Source organism: Notechis scutatus, chromosome 10 (assembly GCF_049901735.1).
Source record: "Notechis scutatus isolate UNSWTSFEM ecotype Mainland chromosome 10, rNotScu1.2, whole genome shotgun sequence".
Taxonomy (NCBI): Eukaryota; Metazoa; Chordata; class Lepidosauria; order Squamata; family Elapidae; genus Notechis; species Notechis scutatus.
In genome coordinates, this window is record NC_142018.1 from 10793375 (window position 1) to 10807752 (window position 14378).

The window sequence follows — 14378 nt, forward strand, 5'->3', positions numbered from 1 at the left end:
TTTGAACAGGCAGGAATATTCCCAGAAAGGGTCAAAAAAGCCCAAAGGACAGAAACAGGAGCATTTTGTGACTTGCATATGTCGGAGAGGCTCCTGTCATTTAAAGAGGACTTGAATGCCACAGAGAGATTGAAGCTCTGTTGAATTTGTCTAATAGATATTTTTTTAAAAATCCTTGCCACTACCATATAATTCTTTTTTTTAATAAATCAGGGCATTGCACTTACAGATAAGAAAAAAGAGTTCCTTCTAATGATAGTAATAGGCCTTAGGATCAGTAATAATCCTGCTGACATATGTGCTTTAATTGATCCTTATCTAAATTGCTAAATAGTTGCATCCAGTCTACAATGAATTCATTTCCTCAAGAACTTTGGTCAAGAGAAACAATAAAGGGGATTTTTTTTTTCCTTTGGTTTTAAAAATGTTTGGTCTGTGTGAATGCCACATTTGTTAAATCCTTCAGCCTCGTGGGATAGTTTATATTTTCAGTTTGGGATTTTATCTTCTGTATAGAGGGGGCCATTCGGGACTTAATTTAACAGAATAATAGAGTTGGATGGGACCTTGGAGGTCTTCTAGTCCAACCCCCTGCTTAGGCAGGAAATCCTATAGCATTTCAGACAAATGGTTGTCCAATCTCTTCTTAAAAATTTCCAGTGTTGGAGTATTTACAACTTCTGAAGGCAAGCTGTTCCAGTGATCAATTGTTCTAACTGTCAGGAAATTTCTCCTTAGTTCAAAGTTGCTTCTTGCCTTGATTAGTATCCACCTATTGCTTCTTATTCTGTCTTCAGGTGCTTTTGAGAATAGATTGACTCCCTCTGCTTTGTGGCAACCTTTTAGATATTGGAACATATATTAGATTGTGCAGAAATGGATAGACTTACATTGAAAATCAGACAAAAGGAAGACAGAGAATATTATCAAACATGAAACTTATTTTACCAGTGGTTGGGGAAAAAAAGGGTGGAGAGTAAGAATGGAAACTGTATAATTAAGCAAATTAAATACCCAGACAACACAATGTTTATTAAGCACTAAGAAATGTAATAAATAGAAAATTAATAAAATTTATTTAAAAAATATTGAAACACTGCTATCATGTCACCCCTAGTCCTTCTTTTCATTAAACTTGACTCATCCTGTTCAATTGTATTTCTAGCCATCTTGTCCTATCAAAATGTGATAAGCCATCCTATTTGGGATCCTTGCATGGTGAATGAACAGGTATCCTTGTGGGTCACTTTTCAAAGCACAAAAAGGAAAAGAATTTCATAAAAAGCATTCCATAAAAAGCATTAAACCCGTCTAAATTCTCAGCCGACAGTGGCTTATTTTCAGGCTCCCTTGGAATACAGCTGTGCAAAACACCTGTGCAAAATTCAGAGTGGGATTTGACAGATAGCTAAACTTGCTGTTCTAACCATCGGTCAAAACCTGCTGTGTTCCTACCTCCACCCCACATTAAGGATCCATACCGATATTCCTATTACAACCATTCATTTAAAGTTACAGCAGCACTGAAAAAACTGACTTATCACAGTTTTTCACACTTCACGATAGTTGCGGCATTCCCCAAGGTTACGTGATGGAAAATTCAGCCGCTAATGGCTAAAGATTCATATTTACGACGGTTGCAGCGTCTCAGGGTCATTTGATATACTTTTGCGACCTTCTGACCAGCAAAGGCCACGGGGAAGCCAGATTCACTTAACAACCGGATTACTAACTTAACAACTGCAATCATTCCCTTCACCACTATGGCAAGAAAGGTTGTAAATGCGGCATAACTCGCCAATGTCTCACTTAGCAGCAGAAATTTTGGGTTCAATTGTGGTCATAACTCAAGGACTACCTGGTAGAGGAATGTTTCCTGCTGGTTGAGGATGGGTCACCGAAAAGGAGAAAAAAATGAAGCCAAGGGAATCCAGCAATTTCTATCTTTAATATATCTTTAATATGTATATATCATTAATAAGGTTATTGCCACTTAACAAGGCCCTCTAGTAATCTGCTTTTCATCACCTATATGTAATTTATTTAGGAAATGCTACGATCCCATTTCTAACCATTTATTTACATGAATATTGGTCTGAGAACCAATCCAAGAAGACCTTATCTTTAGCAAAGTTAATTAAAAACCAGAAATGATGTGTAAAGCGAGTTCAAAATCCATGACCTTTGGTCTAATGTAAATCAAAATTATTCAGATTGGAATGAAAACTTCAGAAAGCTGGAAAAGGATCAAAACTTTCTTTTCGAAGGAATGCTATGATGTTTGCCTCCAGTCTTCACCTGGTCCTACTTCTGCTGTTAACCATCACTTGCCTAACCGCACAAGCTGCAAATCGTAAGCAAACTGTTGGGATCTTCTTTCAACGACTTCTGGTGAACTAGATACTCCAGATGTTAGAATCAAAGGGAATCCTTTGGAACTTGGCTTTTTTAAAAAGTTGGATGTAGTAAGGACAAGTATTAAAATACGCAATCTTTTTTTTATATATATATTTATTTTTTATTAATAGAAATAGAAAGAGCAACATGTTCAAAATCCATATAAACTGGTTACAATTCTTTTGAGTAATATTCATCATAGTAATAATAATAGTATTCTCTAATAACAATCTTATAATAGTGCTTTTCCCTCATAATATTGATGCATATTAATTATTAGTACTAATCAAAATTAATTAAAATTAATAAGTTACAGTGATCAACCCTAATATTCAAATTAATCTTTCTCTTGTATTTTTCGAAGTTCTAACTCCTGTTTCTCTTGCTTAACCATCGATAAAACAGATCCCATGCCTCAAAATATTCAATGTCTTCCTTTTCTTTAATTTCAAATGTTAATTTATTCATTTCTGCACATTCTAAAAAAAATGTATTCTCTTTTCTAAAATCTGCAAATTTTTTATGCATCTGTTGGAAACTAAAGAACACAGACCTCAGGGGATATGCCTGCACAATATAATTTACCTAATGCAGTTAAAGACTTAACATGCTAAACCTGGTTAGTTCCTTTGAAGCTTAGCCTATTGTGCAAACCTAGTCCAATAATGGTGATTGTGGGAACCTAAAAGGGGGTTAATTTAATAGCCAGCATGTAGTGTGAAAGAAGACAAAGATGAAATATTGTGTCACTCAAGATTCAGATTATCCTCTATCATACTTAGTTCTCACACAGATATGGGGAACCATATTACAATCAGGATTATACATTCTCCGGGATCATCTACTTGACTCCAACTATTGCTGAGAAACGGAATAGAAATATCTTGACTGACTCAAGAAAAATAAATGCATTTTAAGTTGAATTTTTCCTCTGTGGGAACCAGCTTCTGTCTTTGGGCTGAGAGGGCTCAAAAACATGTTATAGCCCTATAATCATGGGAATATAGCTGAAGATAATTAGAATTTTTAGAATGCTGAGTTTAGATATTTCCAGAAAGAGATTGTTCTTATCTGCTGGCAATCTAGGCAGTGGTGGGATTCCAATAATTTAACAACCGGTTCTCTGCCCTAATGATTTCTTCCAACAACCAGTTCATTAAACTGCTCAGTAAATTAACAACCGGTTCTCCCAAAGTGGTGCGAACTGGCTGAATCCCACCACTAAATCTAGGACAGAAACATAGTTATAGAAGCATCTATGGAAATTCTCAGTCACCCAGATCATGGCTGTCCTCTGAAGAAGCTTCTTGGATGAGAAGGAAAACATCTTCAAAGAAAAACCTGAAAGTCCAGTTGCCTCTTGAAAAAAACACCTTTGGGATAGTTATAGAAGTGAATTATTATTACTTTTATAGAGGAATTTAAAATTAAATGAATGCCCTTATAAAGTCTTATGGTCAGCTATTATTCACGCAAAGCAAAATCTAACCCTTTCTTTTCCAGACAGGAAAAAGTAACTTGCTGGTAATCTGGGAAAAGGGGAAATAAACTAGAAAAAAGGAAATAAGAACATTGTTTGTTTTGTTTTTCCCATATAATAGAAAGGGACCAGGTTCACATATTGCAGTAAGCCTTAGTTTGTTTTAACTGAATCTTGTTAAGTAAGTCTTATTTGGGTGTTCTGACATGTAAAAACGTCTATCTAGTCCAGGGGTCGGCAGCCTGCGGCTCTGGAGCTGCATGTGGCTCTTTCATCCCTCTGCTGCAGCTCCCTGTCACCAGTCGGCTCCACAATTGATAGGGCTTTCGGTTAGGACAGGTAGAGGAAAAAGGACGCCGCTACACTAGGAGGAGACTCTATGATGTGGGAACTGCACTTCCAGTCGGCAGAGGAAAAATGGTGCCACGCTAGGAGGAGACTCCATGGTGGGGGAACTGGACTTCCGGTTGGCTCCACAATTGATAAAGCTTTTGGTTAGGACAAGTAGAAGAAAAAGGACGCTGTGCTAGGAGGAGACTCTATGGCAGGGGAAATGGACAGCAGAGGAAAAAGGACGCTGTGCTAGGAGGAGACTCTATGGTGGGGGAACTAGAGTTCCGGTCAGCTCTAGAATTGAATGGGGAGCTTCTGGTTAGGACCTTTGCAGCTGTTTGAGTATTTTAAGGTTGCTGATCTAGTCCAGATCTAGTCCTGATCTAGTCCAACATTTCTTACAATAGAAACAAAGCTCCTAATCATTAAGCATGGCTTGCTATGCTGTTAAATGACCCATCCTTTGCTCTGTTTTTATCCTCTGTTAAGCCATCACTCTGGCTTATGAAGGACAATAGCTGAGCAGACAAGACTGTACCACATCAAAAAAAACAACTAAACTATATTATGGTTAACACAATGCATGAACCCCGTGAGGGATCTGCACTTGAAATTTGCTCTTGGAAGTCTGGTGGTGACTAATGGGACTCCAGTGGTTGAACTGAACTCTGCCTTGTTTTCCAGCTGATTGCACCCATGTTGCAGACTTTGATAACTGTGCAGGTGATACAGTCGATTTTTGCCCTAAGGGGATTGCCTGCAGTTGTAAAGATAAAGTTCCTTATTGCAAGTAAGTAAGTTAACTTCCTTCTTTTGAGAAGTAGGGAGAAGGGCTGTATTTGCAAAGTTCAGTCTCTTCTTAAAAATCTCCAGAGATGGAGAATTTATAACCACCAGAATGGATAACTTCCATTCTGAACTTTTTCCTTCTTGGTAAATTAAATCTAGGTAACTCTCTCTATCTATCTATCTATCTATCTATCTATCTATCTATCTATCTATCTCTATCTCTATCTCTATCTCTATCTCTATCATCTCTATCTCTATCTCTATCTCTATCTATCTCTCTATCTCTCTATCTCTCTATCTCTCTATCTATCTCTATCTATCTCTATCTATCTCTATCTATCTATCTATCTCTTTCTATCTATCTATCTATCTATCTATCTATCTATCTATCTATCTATCTATCTCTCTCTCTCTCTCTCTCTCTCTCTCTCTCTGTCATCTCTCTATCTCTCTATCTATCATATCTCTCTCTCTCGCTATCTATCTATCTATCTATCTATCTATCTATCTATCTATCTATCATCATCTCTCTCTCTCTCTCTCTCTCTCTCTCTCTCTCTCTCTCTCTCTCTCTCTCTCTCTCTCTCTCTCTCTCTCTCTCTCTCTCTCTCTCTCTCTCTATCTCTATCTCTATCTCTATCTCTCTTTCTTCATCCATAACTTGTATTTGTTATTCCTGGTGTAGTTTCCAAGATATGGAAAAACTTTTTTGACTATCTTCTCTGTAGCTTGTCTTTATGTTCTTGAACATGGCTATCATCTCTCCTCTAAGTCTTTTTTTCCCCTTCCTGACTTCTCAACTTTAGGGTGCCTGTCCTTGCAGGCATGTCCTCAGGCTCTTGAATCATTTTTGTTGCCCTCCCCTGAAGCTTTGTTGATAGGCAATCTTTGTCTGAATGCTTGAGGCTGATAACGCTACTTACCAATGTTACTCCAAATGATTCTAGCACCCGGCCCTAGATTTGTTGGGTGGATTAGCACCCAACTTCATAGTACAGGCTATGGTTTGCAGGGAAAGTGGTTCAAAGCTTCTCAATTTCTACCCCTAGCTGTCCCTCCTACCGAAACAAATGGGAAGATTATTGGTACATGGGGCCCCAATGTAATTATCTGTGGAGCACCCTGGACTTGATATTGATGATCGTGGTTCCTGCAGTAACATTGTCTACAGTTGTCTTCACCTTAATGCAGTGGATTGCCTACTGTAGAAGCCAGCCGAAAAAGAGCAGGTGAGTTGATTGGGGGCAGAGAGAAGATTCTTTTTTGATTAAGGTAGGATTTATTTCCACCAAATCCCTCCCCTGATCAGTGAACTTATAGGTAACATTGAACTAAGAGTTGTTCTGACCTGGGCGTCCCCAAAAAGCCCTAAGCAGACTCTTTGTCCCGGCAAAACCCTTTTTATTAAACGAAGGTGAATTTCTTGCCTTCACCTTCAGCCAAGGGCCTGGCAAACAGTCTGTCAAGGGTGTAATTAGGAGCACAGACCTTATCTAGCTTGGAGAGCTGCCAAGTAAATATTTCCAAATGCAGTGCTGACAAGGAAGGACACAGCACAGAGTCTCTGAGATGCACAGACAGATCTTCACAATGATGCAACAAAGGAATTGTTCCCTGCAAAAGCCCCCTCCCCGTTTGTTCCTCTTGTAATCCCTATGGATGGGGCCATTCAACATCCACCTGTGGCTTTACTCCCACATCGACCCTGAGTTCGTAGTTGTTCTTTTCTTTTGGCAGCTCTGTGCATGCGCAGGCTGGGAACCGGCTCCAGCTACTCCCCTGCCTCACTGCTGTCCGACTCCAAAGGCAGCTGACATTTGCCAGCCTGCCCTGGCCCCATCTCTGCCTCTGATGCAGAGCCCTCGTCCGAGCCTTCCTTAGCCTCCAGGACTGGCCCATGTTCTCCCCCAACCTCCTCACTGTCCGGCTTTGCTGCCAGCTCCACTAGCCGCCGGCGGGCCACAACCAGAGTGTCAAACATCCTAATGAAGAGAGAGCTTAGGAGCAACATAGAAGTGGTGTTCATATAACATACCAAGTCATAGCTTGTCTAATTATGGTTTGTTTATCACCTTATCATAAGCCGAGGTCGTCCATTTTTAATGGTTTATGATCCTAACCACAGTTTTAGTGGCAAAGACATCAGGCTAGAAACCAGGAGACGATGAGTTCTGGTTTCATCTTAGGCACAAAGCCAACTGGTTACCCTTGAACGAGTCACTTTCTCTCAGCCCTAGAAAGGAGGGAAGGGCAAACTCTTATGAACAACCTTGCCAAGAAAACTGCAGGGATATCTCCAAGAATTGAACACGACTGAACAAAACAAATTAGCTTAGCTTAGCTTAGCTTATAGTTTTTTCTCCTCGTCAAGGGTAGGCTACATTTATGTTTAATATTTATTTTCTTTTTTTAATCTGATTGTTTGGTAATATTTTCAGAAGTCAAGGAAGGCAATCAAGGCTCCCAGCTCCTGTCATCTCAAATAATCCCCAAGGACAGCTGGTAAGCAAACATGTTTTAAATTTATTTCATTGCTGTTATTATGGCTTTGTTTTATTTATTATGGGTAATTTTGTTTTAATTTAATGAGGCTTTTAAAGAGCTGTTTTGCTTCTACAAAAAAATGGCTGATAGGTATTTTTTAGACATATCTTGCCTCGTTGTTTTTAAACATCCCACTTATTTTCCAATGGAAATTGATACCAGATCTCTGATCTACAAGATGTGATTAATTCATCAATACTTCCAGGATTATGTGAAAAAGATGGTATAAGTTTACATTCAATATGTATAAGTAAATAAATGGGATGTTTAAAAAAATGATTCAAGAGTAAATCTCCAAAGTAATACTCACCCTTTTGCACATCCTGACCTAGGAAAGAAAAATCAAATAGCAAATATAAGACAGTGACCTTCTTAGAAAGAGACGAACAGAGCAAGAAAGGTCTGGCTCATATGGAAAAGAAAATATGATGATACTACCCGTACAATATGAACAATACTTTGCATGCTTTTAGAAGGTGAAATGCCCAATTTTGATCTCATAAAGATGCATGGTTGACTTTTCCACCCCCAGTTTTATTTTTCCTCCATCAACATAATCTTGACCTATTTCATTTTCAGAAAAAAATATTATCTTGGGATGCTCTTTTCCTGTTTAAAACAATAATCAAAATCAAAGCAATCTTCTTATTTTCCATTTCTGATTTTTCTCACACAGGGCGCCTTTGTGATCCAAAAGCAAGAGGAGATCCCCTTTCCTGACAGATTCAGGTATGACCTCCTGGGATAAGGAGTTGTGTTTTCTATCACAGGGGCTAAATCCAGATTGTTAACTTCCTTTCACATTCGAAAAGGGAAGCTCGTGTAGTCCCAACTAATTTTAAGCATTGGTTTCCCTGGATGGAAATCCAATAAAGGTAGTCCTTGACTTACAACCATCCATTTAGTGACGGTTCGAAGTTTCGGGGGCATTGGAAAAAAATGACCTATGACCTTTTTTTCACTCTTACGACCATTGCAGCATCCCACATGGTCACATGATCAAAATTCAGATGCTGTCATGCCCCTGTTGGAGTCTGACTCTGAGTGTGAGAGATGGAACAGCTGACAGGGAGTGGGGATGTGGCTCCGGTGGTTGTGGAGGAAGCTGGGGAAGAGCACAAGCCGGATGGGCATTCAGAGGAAGACCCAGGCCCATCTCCTCTTCATCCTAGGGCACGCAGGGAGGAGCAGATAAGGGAGAAACATGAGTGGTGTGGTCTATGGGGGAGGAAGGGGCCCTGATCCCCTTCATGGGCTGCAGCTGGGAGGACTTTTTAAAAGGTCAAACTGCTCGTGGCATAGTTGTTGGACGCAAAGCGTGCATTCTTGTCAGAGCTTATCTGTGTTTTGGCTTCCTCCCAACTGTGGTTGCTGCGTTATCTGGTAGAAGTCTGCAATTAATCATCCTTGCTTACCATAGTAATTCCTTCAGTGTGGCATGTTGGGTTTTTTATTTTGAATTAACTTTACTTTGGGTGTGGACTACATTTACTCCCTCCATAAACTGTTTTCTTTAAGAGTTTGATATCCAGCCGAGGATAATTGGGCATTGGGGCCAAGTTGGAGGCATGAAAGGGACTTTCTTAGATTTTTGTGACTTGGTTATTTTTGTATCACGCCCCAGGTCATCACAGATGCTTTGCAACTGTATAACTTTGCAGTCACATGTATAATGGTTGCAGCATCTCGTGGTCACGTGATCCCCTTTTGCGACCTTCAGACAAGTGAGGTCAATGGGGAAGTTAGATTCACTTGACAAGCATGTGACTAACTTAACAACTGCAGTGATTCCAGTGGTGGGATTCTACTGGTTCGGCACGGTTCAAGTGAACCGATAGTAAAAAGAAAAATGCTACCATTCGCTGAAACCAGTAGTAAAAAAACAGCTATTTCTTTTTTTTTCCCCTCCTCTCGACGATCAGCTGTTCCGGGATCCCCCTCGCTGCCTTACTGCTTCACCCAGGGGGCTTCCCTGAGGCCCAGGAGGCAAAAAAAAACCTGAAGTGCTTGGGGGGGGGGGGCTGCACACCCAGTCACAGGGCCACACCCACCTAGCTACGCCCACAGAACCAGTAGTAAAAATATTTGCATCCCACCCCTGAGTGATTCACTTGACAGTTGTGGCAAAAAAGGTCGTAAAATGGGACAAAATTCATTTAACTGTCTCACTTAGCAACGTAAATTTAAGGCTCAATACTGGTCATATATTGAGGACACTCAACTTGGCTTAATCTGGAACTTCTATGTGTGTGTGTGTTTGTTTGCATGTATGTGTAGCATAAACCCACTGTATAGACATAGACACATGTACACACACACAGTCCACATCCAGAAAGAAGTTATTTCACATTACTTTGTGACACTATTGCATCTACAATAATTTGCTCGAAAATCACTTCAGGGAAAATATTTATTAGGAATTCAGCCTTACAGTAACTTCCACATTGTGATCACTACACATACAATAGGCGAAAACAGCTTTCTTTTCCAATAAGCAGAGAAAACTAGTAACAGTGGAAAATTTGTATTTGTTTGTGTGTCTGCTTTCATTTCCTGGGCAATACAGCAAATTGAGCCATAATGCAGTTGCAGGAACTGGGAATGTCTAGTCTAGTGAAGATAAGGATCAGGGGAGACATGATAGCAGCCTTCCAATATTTGAGGGGCTGCCCCAGAGAGGAGGAGGGGGCTAAGCTATTTTCCAAGGCACCCGAAGGCCAGACAAGGAATAATGGGTGGAAACTGAACAAGGAGAGATTCAACCTGGAAATAAGCAATCAACCAATGGAACGGAAGTTTTCTTCTGAAGTTGTGGGAGCTTCATCTCTGGAAGCTTTCAAGAAGAGATTGGACTGCCATCTGTCAGAAATGGTGTGGGGTCTCCTGCTTGGGTGGGAGGTTGGACTAGATGACCTACACAGTCTCTTCCAACTCTGTTAATCTATATCTATTTACATTTAGCTCAACGTGTTGTAGGAATATAACTCCTAGGTTTTCATTTCCAGGGCTACAGAATGTTTTTATGGTTATCTCCAATTTTCTCATGACAGCTACTCACTCCAGAGACCTCTTCCAAGGATAGTCCCACCTGCCCAAGCTGCCCGGAGTATCCACTGGGTGAATGACATCCCAAGTGCAGATTATGATCAAGAAATCTCATTTGAAGATCTGCCTATGAGGCAGCTTCCGGTATGTCCAAATTTTAGTTATGCACAAAAATGGCATTTTACAGAGTGTTCTGGATGTCAGTGGATGCCCCCTTTGCTTGTATGAAGGAATTGACTTCAGTTTCCATTGATTTCTGCTTCAAACTTGTCATAGTTTCCTAGAACCCATCAGTAGCTTTGAGAGACATATTGATGTAGAGCTTTTGTGGGAAGGAAATAATTTGCATCATTGTGCAAATAGAATTTTTCCCATGGTTTTCTGGATCCTGTTGCTACCACAAGATGTTGTCTAGACACCTCCAATTTTTCAGACAGTCCTCAGTAGACAGCGGTATTTAATCGATACTCCTAACTTAGATCATCAAGTAAGAAAAAGTAAGACAATCAGACAGACTGAACTAAAGAGGTAGTGTTTCTAAAACTACAACATAAAAGGAACAAAATTTAATGGCTTTTGCATGGCATCCATGAGCACCCTATGGAAGGAAGCTACAATCATTAGTAATAATCAAAGATAATAACCAGAATCTTATAAGAATTCAGGCAAGAACATGGGGTTTATTTGTTTATTTAGAATGTTTATATGATTTCCCAGTTCAAACTAGGTGACCTGGATTAAAAATTGAAGTTACAAACATTAGTAAAAATAAAAAATAATAACCAGAATCTTATAAGGATTCAGGCAAGAACATGAGATTTGTTTGTTTATGTAGAATGTTTATCTGACTTCCCAGTTCAAACTAGGTGACCTGGATGAGATTGCCAAAAATCATATAAGTGTTGTAGCCAACTCAAGCATGATTGACTTGTGTCAAATTTCACCTGGGTTGGACAAGGTTGCTATCAACTACTAGAATAAGCCAAAGCATTGCTTATAGTTAAATGGGACAGTTCCCATGATCAGCCTTTCTGCAAAACTATGGGTTATTTGATTTAAGAGAATTGTATCCAATATTTACATTGAAAAGGACACAAATGGACTTTGTGGATCTATCCATCCATCCATCCATCCATCCATCCATCCATCCATCCATCCATCCATCCATCCATCCAACCATCCATCCATCCATCCAAGCTGCTTGAAATTCTGCTTGTCCCTCCTGGCTACCAAAATAGAACCGACAATCCATTTTTCTTTAAGTTCTCAGAAGAGAGAGATATATACATGTTCTGTTATATCATGCCTTCTAGAAGTCAATGTTGCATGTCCCAACTGAAATCCCACCATTTAATGAATCAGAAGATTTCAACCTTTCCTTTCTGAAGACCCACCATCACTCTAAAGAAAGCAGGGTCATACCAAGCTTATTGGGCTTTTGTTTGTGTATTTATCAGTTATGGTACATTCTAGTGACCTAAAAATGTAATTATGGTGTTGACTGTGTTTCTTGTTGCTATAAATTCAAAACGGAGCAGGAAATGAGGATAAAGTAGTATTGTTAAAATAGCATTTGCACCTGGAAGCAGTGTTTCCATAATCAAGATATTACTTGATTGTAATGAGTGAGACCTGACTAGTTCAAAAAGCTATTTTATTTAGGCTCTAAAGGCCAAATTTTCAGAGACTATTCTAATGCCAGTGTCCAGGAAACATCCATTCTACATAGATTTTAGGCTTATCAGTTCTGAGCTGCAAAATCTAGACAACTACTAAATGGCATAAAACCATTAGTTTTGAAGGCACTTAGTGATTGTTCAGATGTTTTGTAGCCTGGATAACGTAGGTCTACTTTGCTTTAACATACTCAACTAGCTATGGTTGGCATGCTCTCTCAGTTCCCCTTTCTTTTGTGGACTTTTCAACTGGGAGAAATAAGTCAAGTGTCCTGTCTTGAAGATTGCATCATTGAGAGAAACACTGCCTTAAATGACTTTTAATCTTAATTTTCCTTTACAGAAACCTAAGACATCGTTTCCTCTTCCTGATTATGGAGAGAATAGTTCCCAGCCAATGAACTATCTCAGTACTAATCCACCCACTAGATATGTTCGTCCACAGTATACATATAACTAAAAGGAATTTCAGAAAACTAAGTAGTGCCTTATGGCATAATAAACTATAAGATAAATACTTTCGTCTGTTTATTCTTTATCCCTCAGAGTTGTAGTCCTCAAAATAGTTTTTAGGTGGATCCAAAGGTGCTTTTTTTTTCAGGAGGCAACTGGACTTTCTTGTTTTTTCTTTGAAGACATTTTGCTTCTCATTCAAGAAGCTTCTTCAGCTCTGACAGGATAGCAGGGAATGGAAGGATCTATATTCCTTGCAGACAGCTGGTCATTTGCATCCTTTTAGAGTTGATGTTGGGGTACATGATAACCCCATAATATCTCAGTATTTATTTTGCAGTGCCACATTTCAACTTGTATCCTAAAGATGACACCAGATTCTTAATCTTAAAGGGGCTTTGTTTTGCATTACCACAGTAGAACCTCAGTTGTGCTTTGTGGAGAATTGTTGGGAGAAATATCCATCTGGTTCAGTTCCAAGCTGGGAGAAAGACACTGGAAACATGGAGGCTAATTGTGAAGATGGTTTGTTGATAAAGCAGAACCACATGTGTTTGTGGTTCTGGGAAGCTGACAAAAATGGAGTTGGGTTTTCTTTGGGCTCTGTATTTGAGCTTCCTATTCCTATGCAGGAACATGTATTCTATTGGCTATTGCCAGATTTGTATGGGGTCATAGCTGGTTCTATAGGCAAGAAGAAATGCAAATCCTAGGTGTTTGTCTGAGCTCCCTGGTTTGGTTGAAGTTTGAAGACTGCTCTGGGGATGATGCAATTCCTATTGTGGCTTAATGGCTTTCATCCTGTTTTTAGTTTACTTTATTGTCATTGCACCTCAAACACCATCTTCAGTGCACATCATGACCATGACCTTGACCATGAAAATAAACACAAACACACATCCTTCACTCTCCACACATTGAACTGAAAAACCCCGACACCACACCAACCATGCACTATACAGTAGAATTCAACAGAGCTACTGCCCTGGGATAGAAGCTGTTTTTCAGCCTATTTGTCCTTGTTTTTATTATCCTGTACCATCTGCCAGATGGTAATAATTTAAAAAAAGGGATTCCCAGGATGAGATGGATCTTTGAGGATGTTTTGAACTTTCTTAAGGCAGCAGGAGCTATAAAGCTCTTCCAAAGAGAGGAGAGGGCAACCCATGATCCTCTGGGCAATGACATTAACCCTTTGGAGCGCTGTCCTATCTGCCACTGTGCAATTGACAAACCATACGCAGGTGCAGTAAGTTAAGATACTCTACGGTGCAGCGGTAGAAGGTCACCAGCAGTTTTTCATTGTTGTTGTTTTCTGAGAAGTCTCAGGTAGTATAATCTCTGCTGGGCCCTTTTGACCAGGGCTGCAATGTGGGCATCCTAAGTCAGGTCCTCTTTTATGGTAACACCCAGAAACTTAAAACTGGCCACTTGCTCCACTCAGTCTCCATTGATAAGCAAGGGCTGGATGTCTGATCTGTTCACTGTAAGCTCCTTGGTCTTACTGGTGTTGAGGACCAAGTTATTGTCTCCACACCGCGAAAGCAACTGGTCCACCTCATCTCAGTAGGCAAACTCCTCCCCCCCTCCCCAGATGAGTCCCACCACTGTTATATCATCTGCAAATTTAGCAATAGCATTACTAGTGTGAGTGGGAATGC

At 39.8% G+C, this 14378-nt stretch overlaps 1 protein-coding gene across 1 annotated transcript; it reads left to right on the forward strand.

The window, feature by feature from the left end:
- Positions 1-2278: 2278 nt before the first annotated feature.
- On the forward strand, positions 2279-12782 carry LOC113416649 (uncharacterized). Its single transcript, XM_026674673.2, has 7 exons — positions 2279-2353; positions 4895-5000; positions 6049-6228; positions 7438-7501; positions 8220-8272; positions 10594-10732; positions 12608-12782. The coding sequence occupies exons 3-7, from the start codon at positions 6089-6091 to the stop codon at positions 12722-12724; spliced, it is 513 nt and encodes a 170-aa protein (XP_026530458.2). The 5' UTR covers positions 2279-2353; positions 4895-5000; positions 6049-6088; the 3' UTR covers positions 12725-12782.
- The last annotated feature ends 1596 nt before the right edge of the window (positions 12783-14378 follow it).

What these genes read in the sequence shown, in the direction of transcription:
- LOC113416649 (XM_026674673.2), top strand. Translation starts at nt 6,089, where the DNA reads ATGGGGCCCCAATGTAATTATCTGTGGAGCACCCTGGACTTGATATTG. An exon ending in ATAATCCCCAAGGACAGCTG is followed by an intron (nt 7,502 to 8,219) that starts GTAAGCAAACAT and finishes TTTCTCACACAG; the next exon opens with GGCGCCTTTGTGATCCAAAA. An exon ending in CCCTTTCCTGACAGATTCAG is followed by an intron (nt 8,273 to 10,593) that starts GTATGACCTCCT and finishes TTCTCATGACAG; the next exon opens with CTACTCACTCCAGAGACCTC.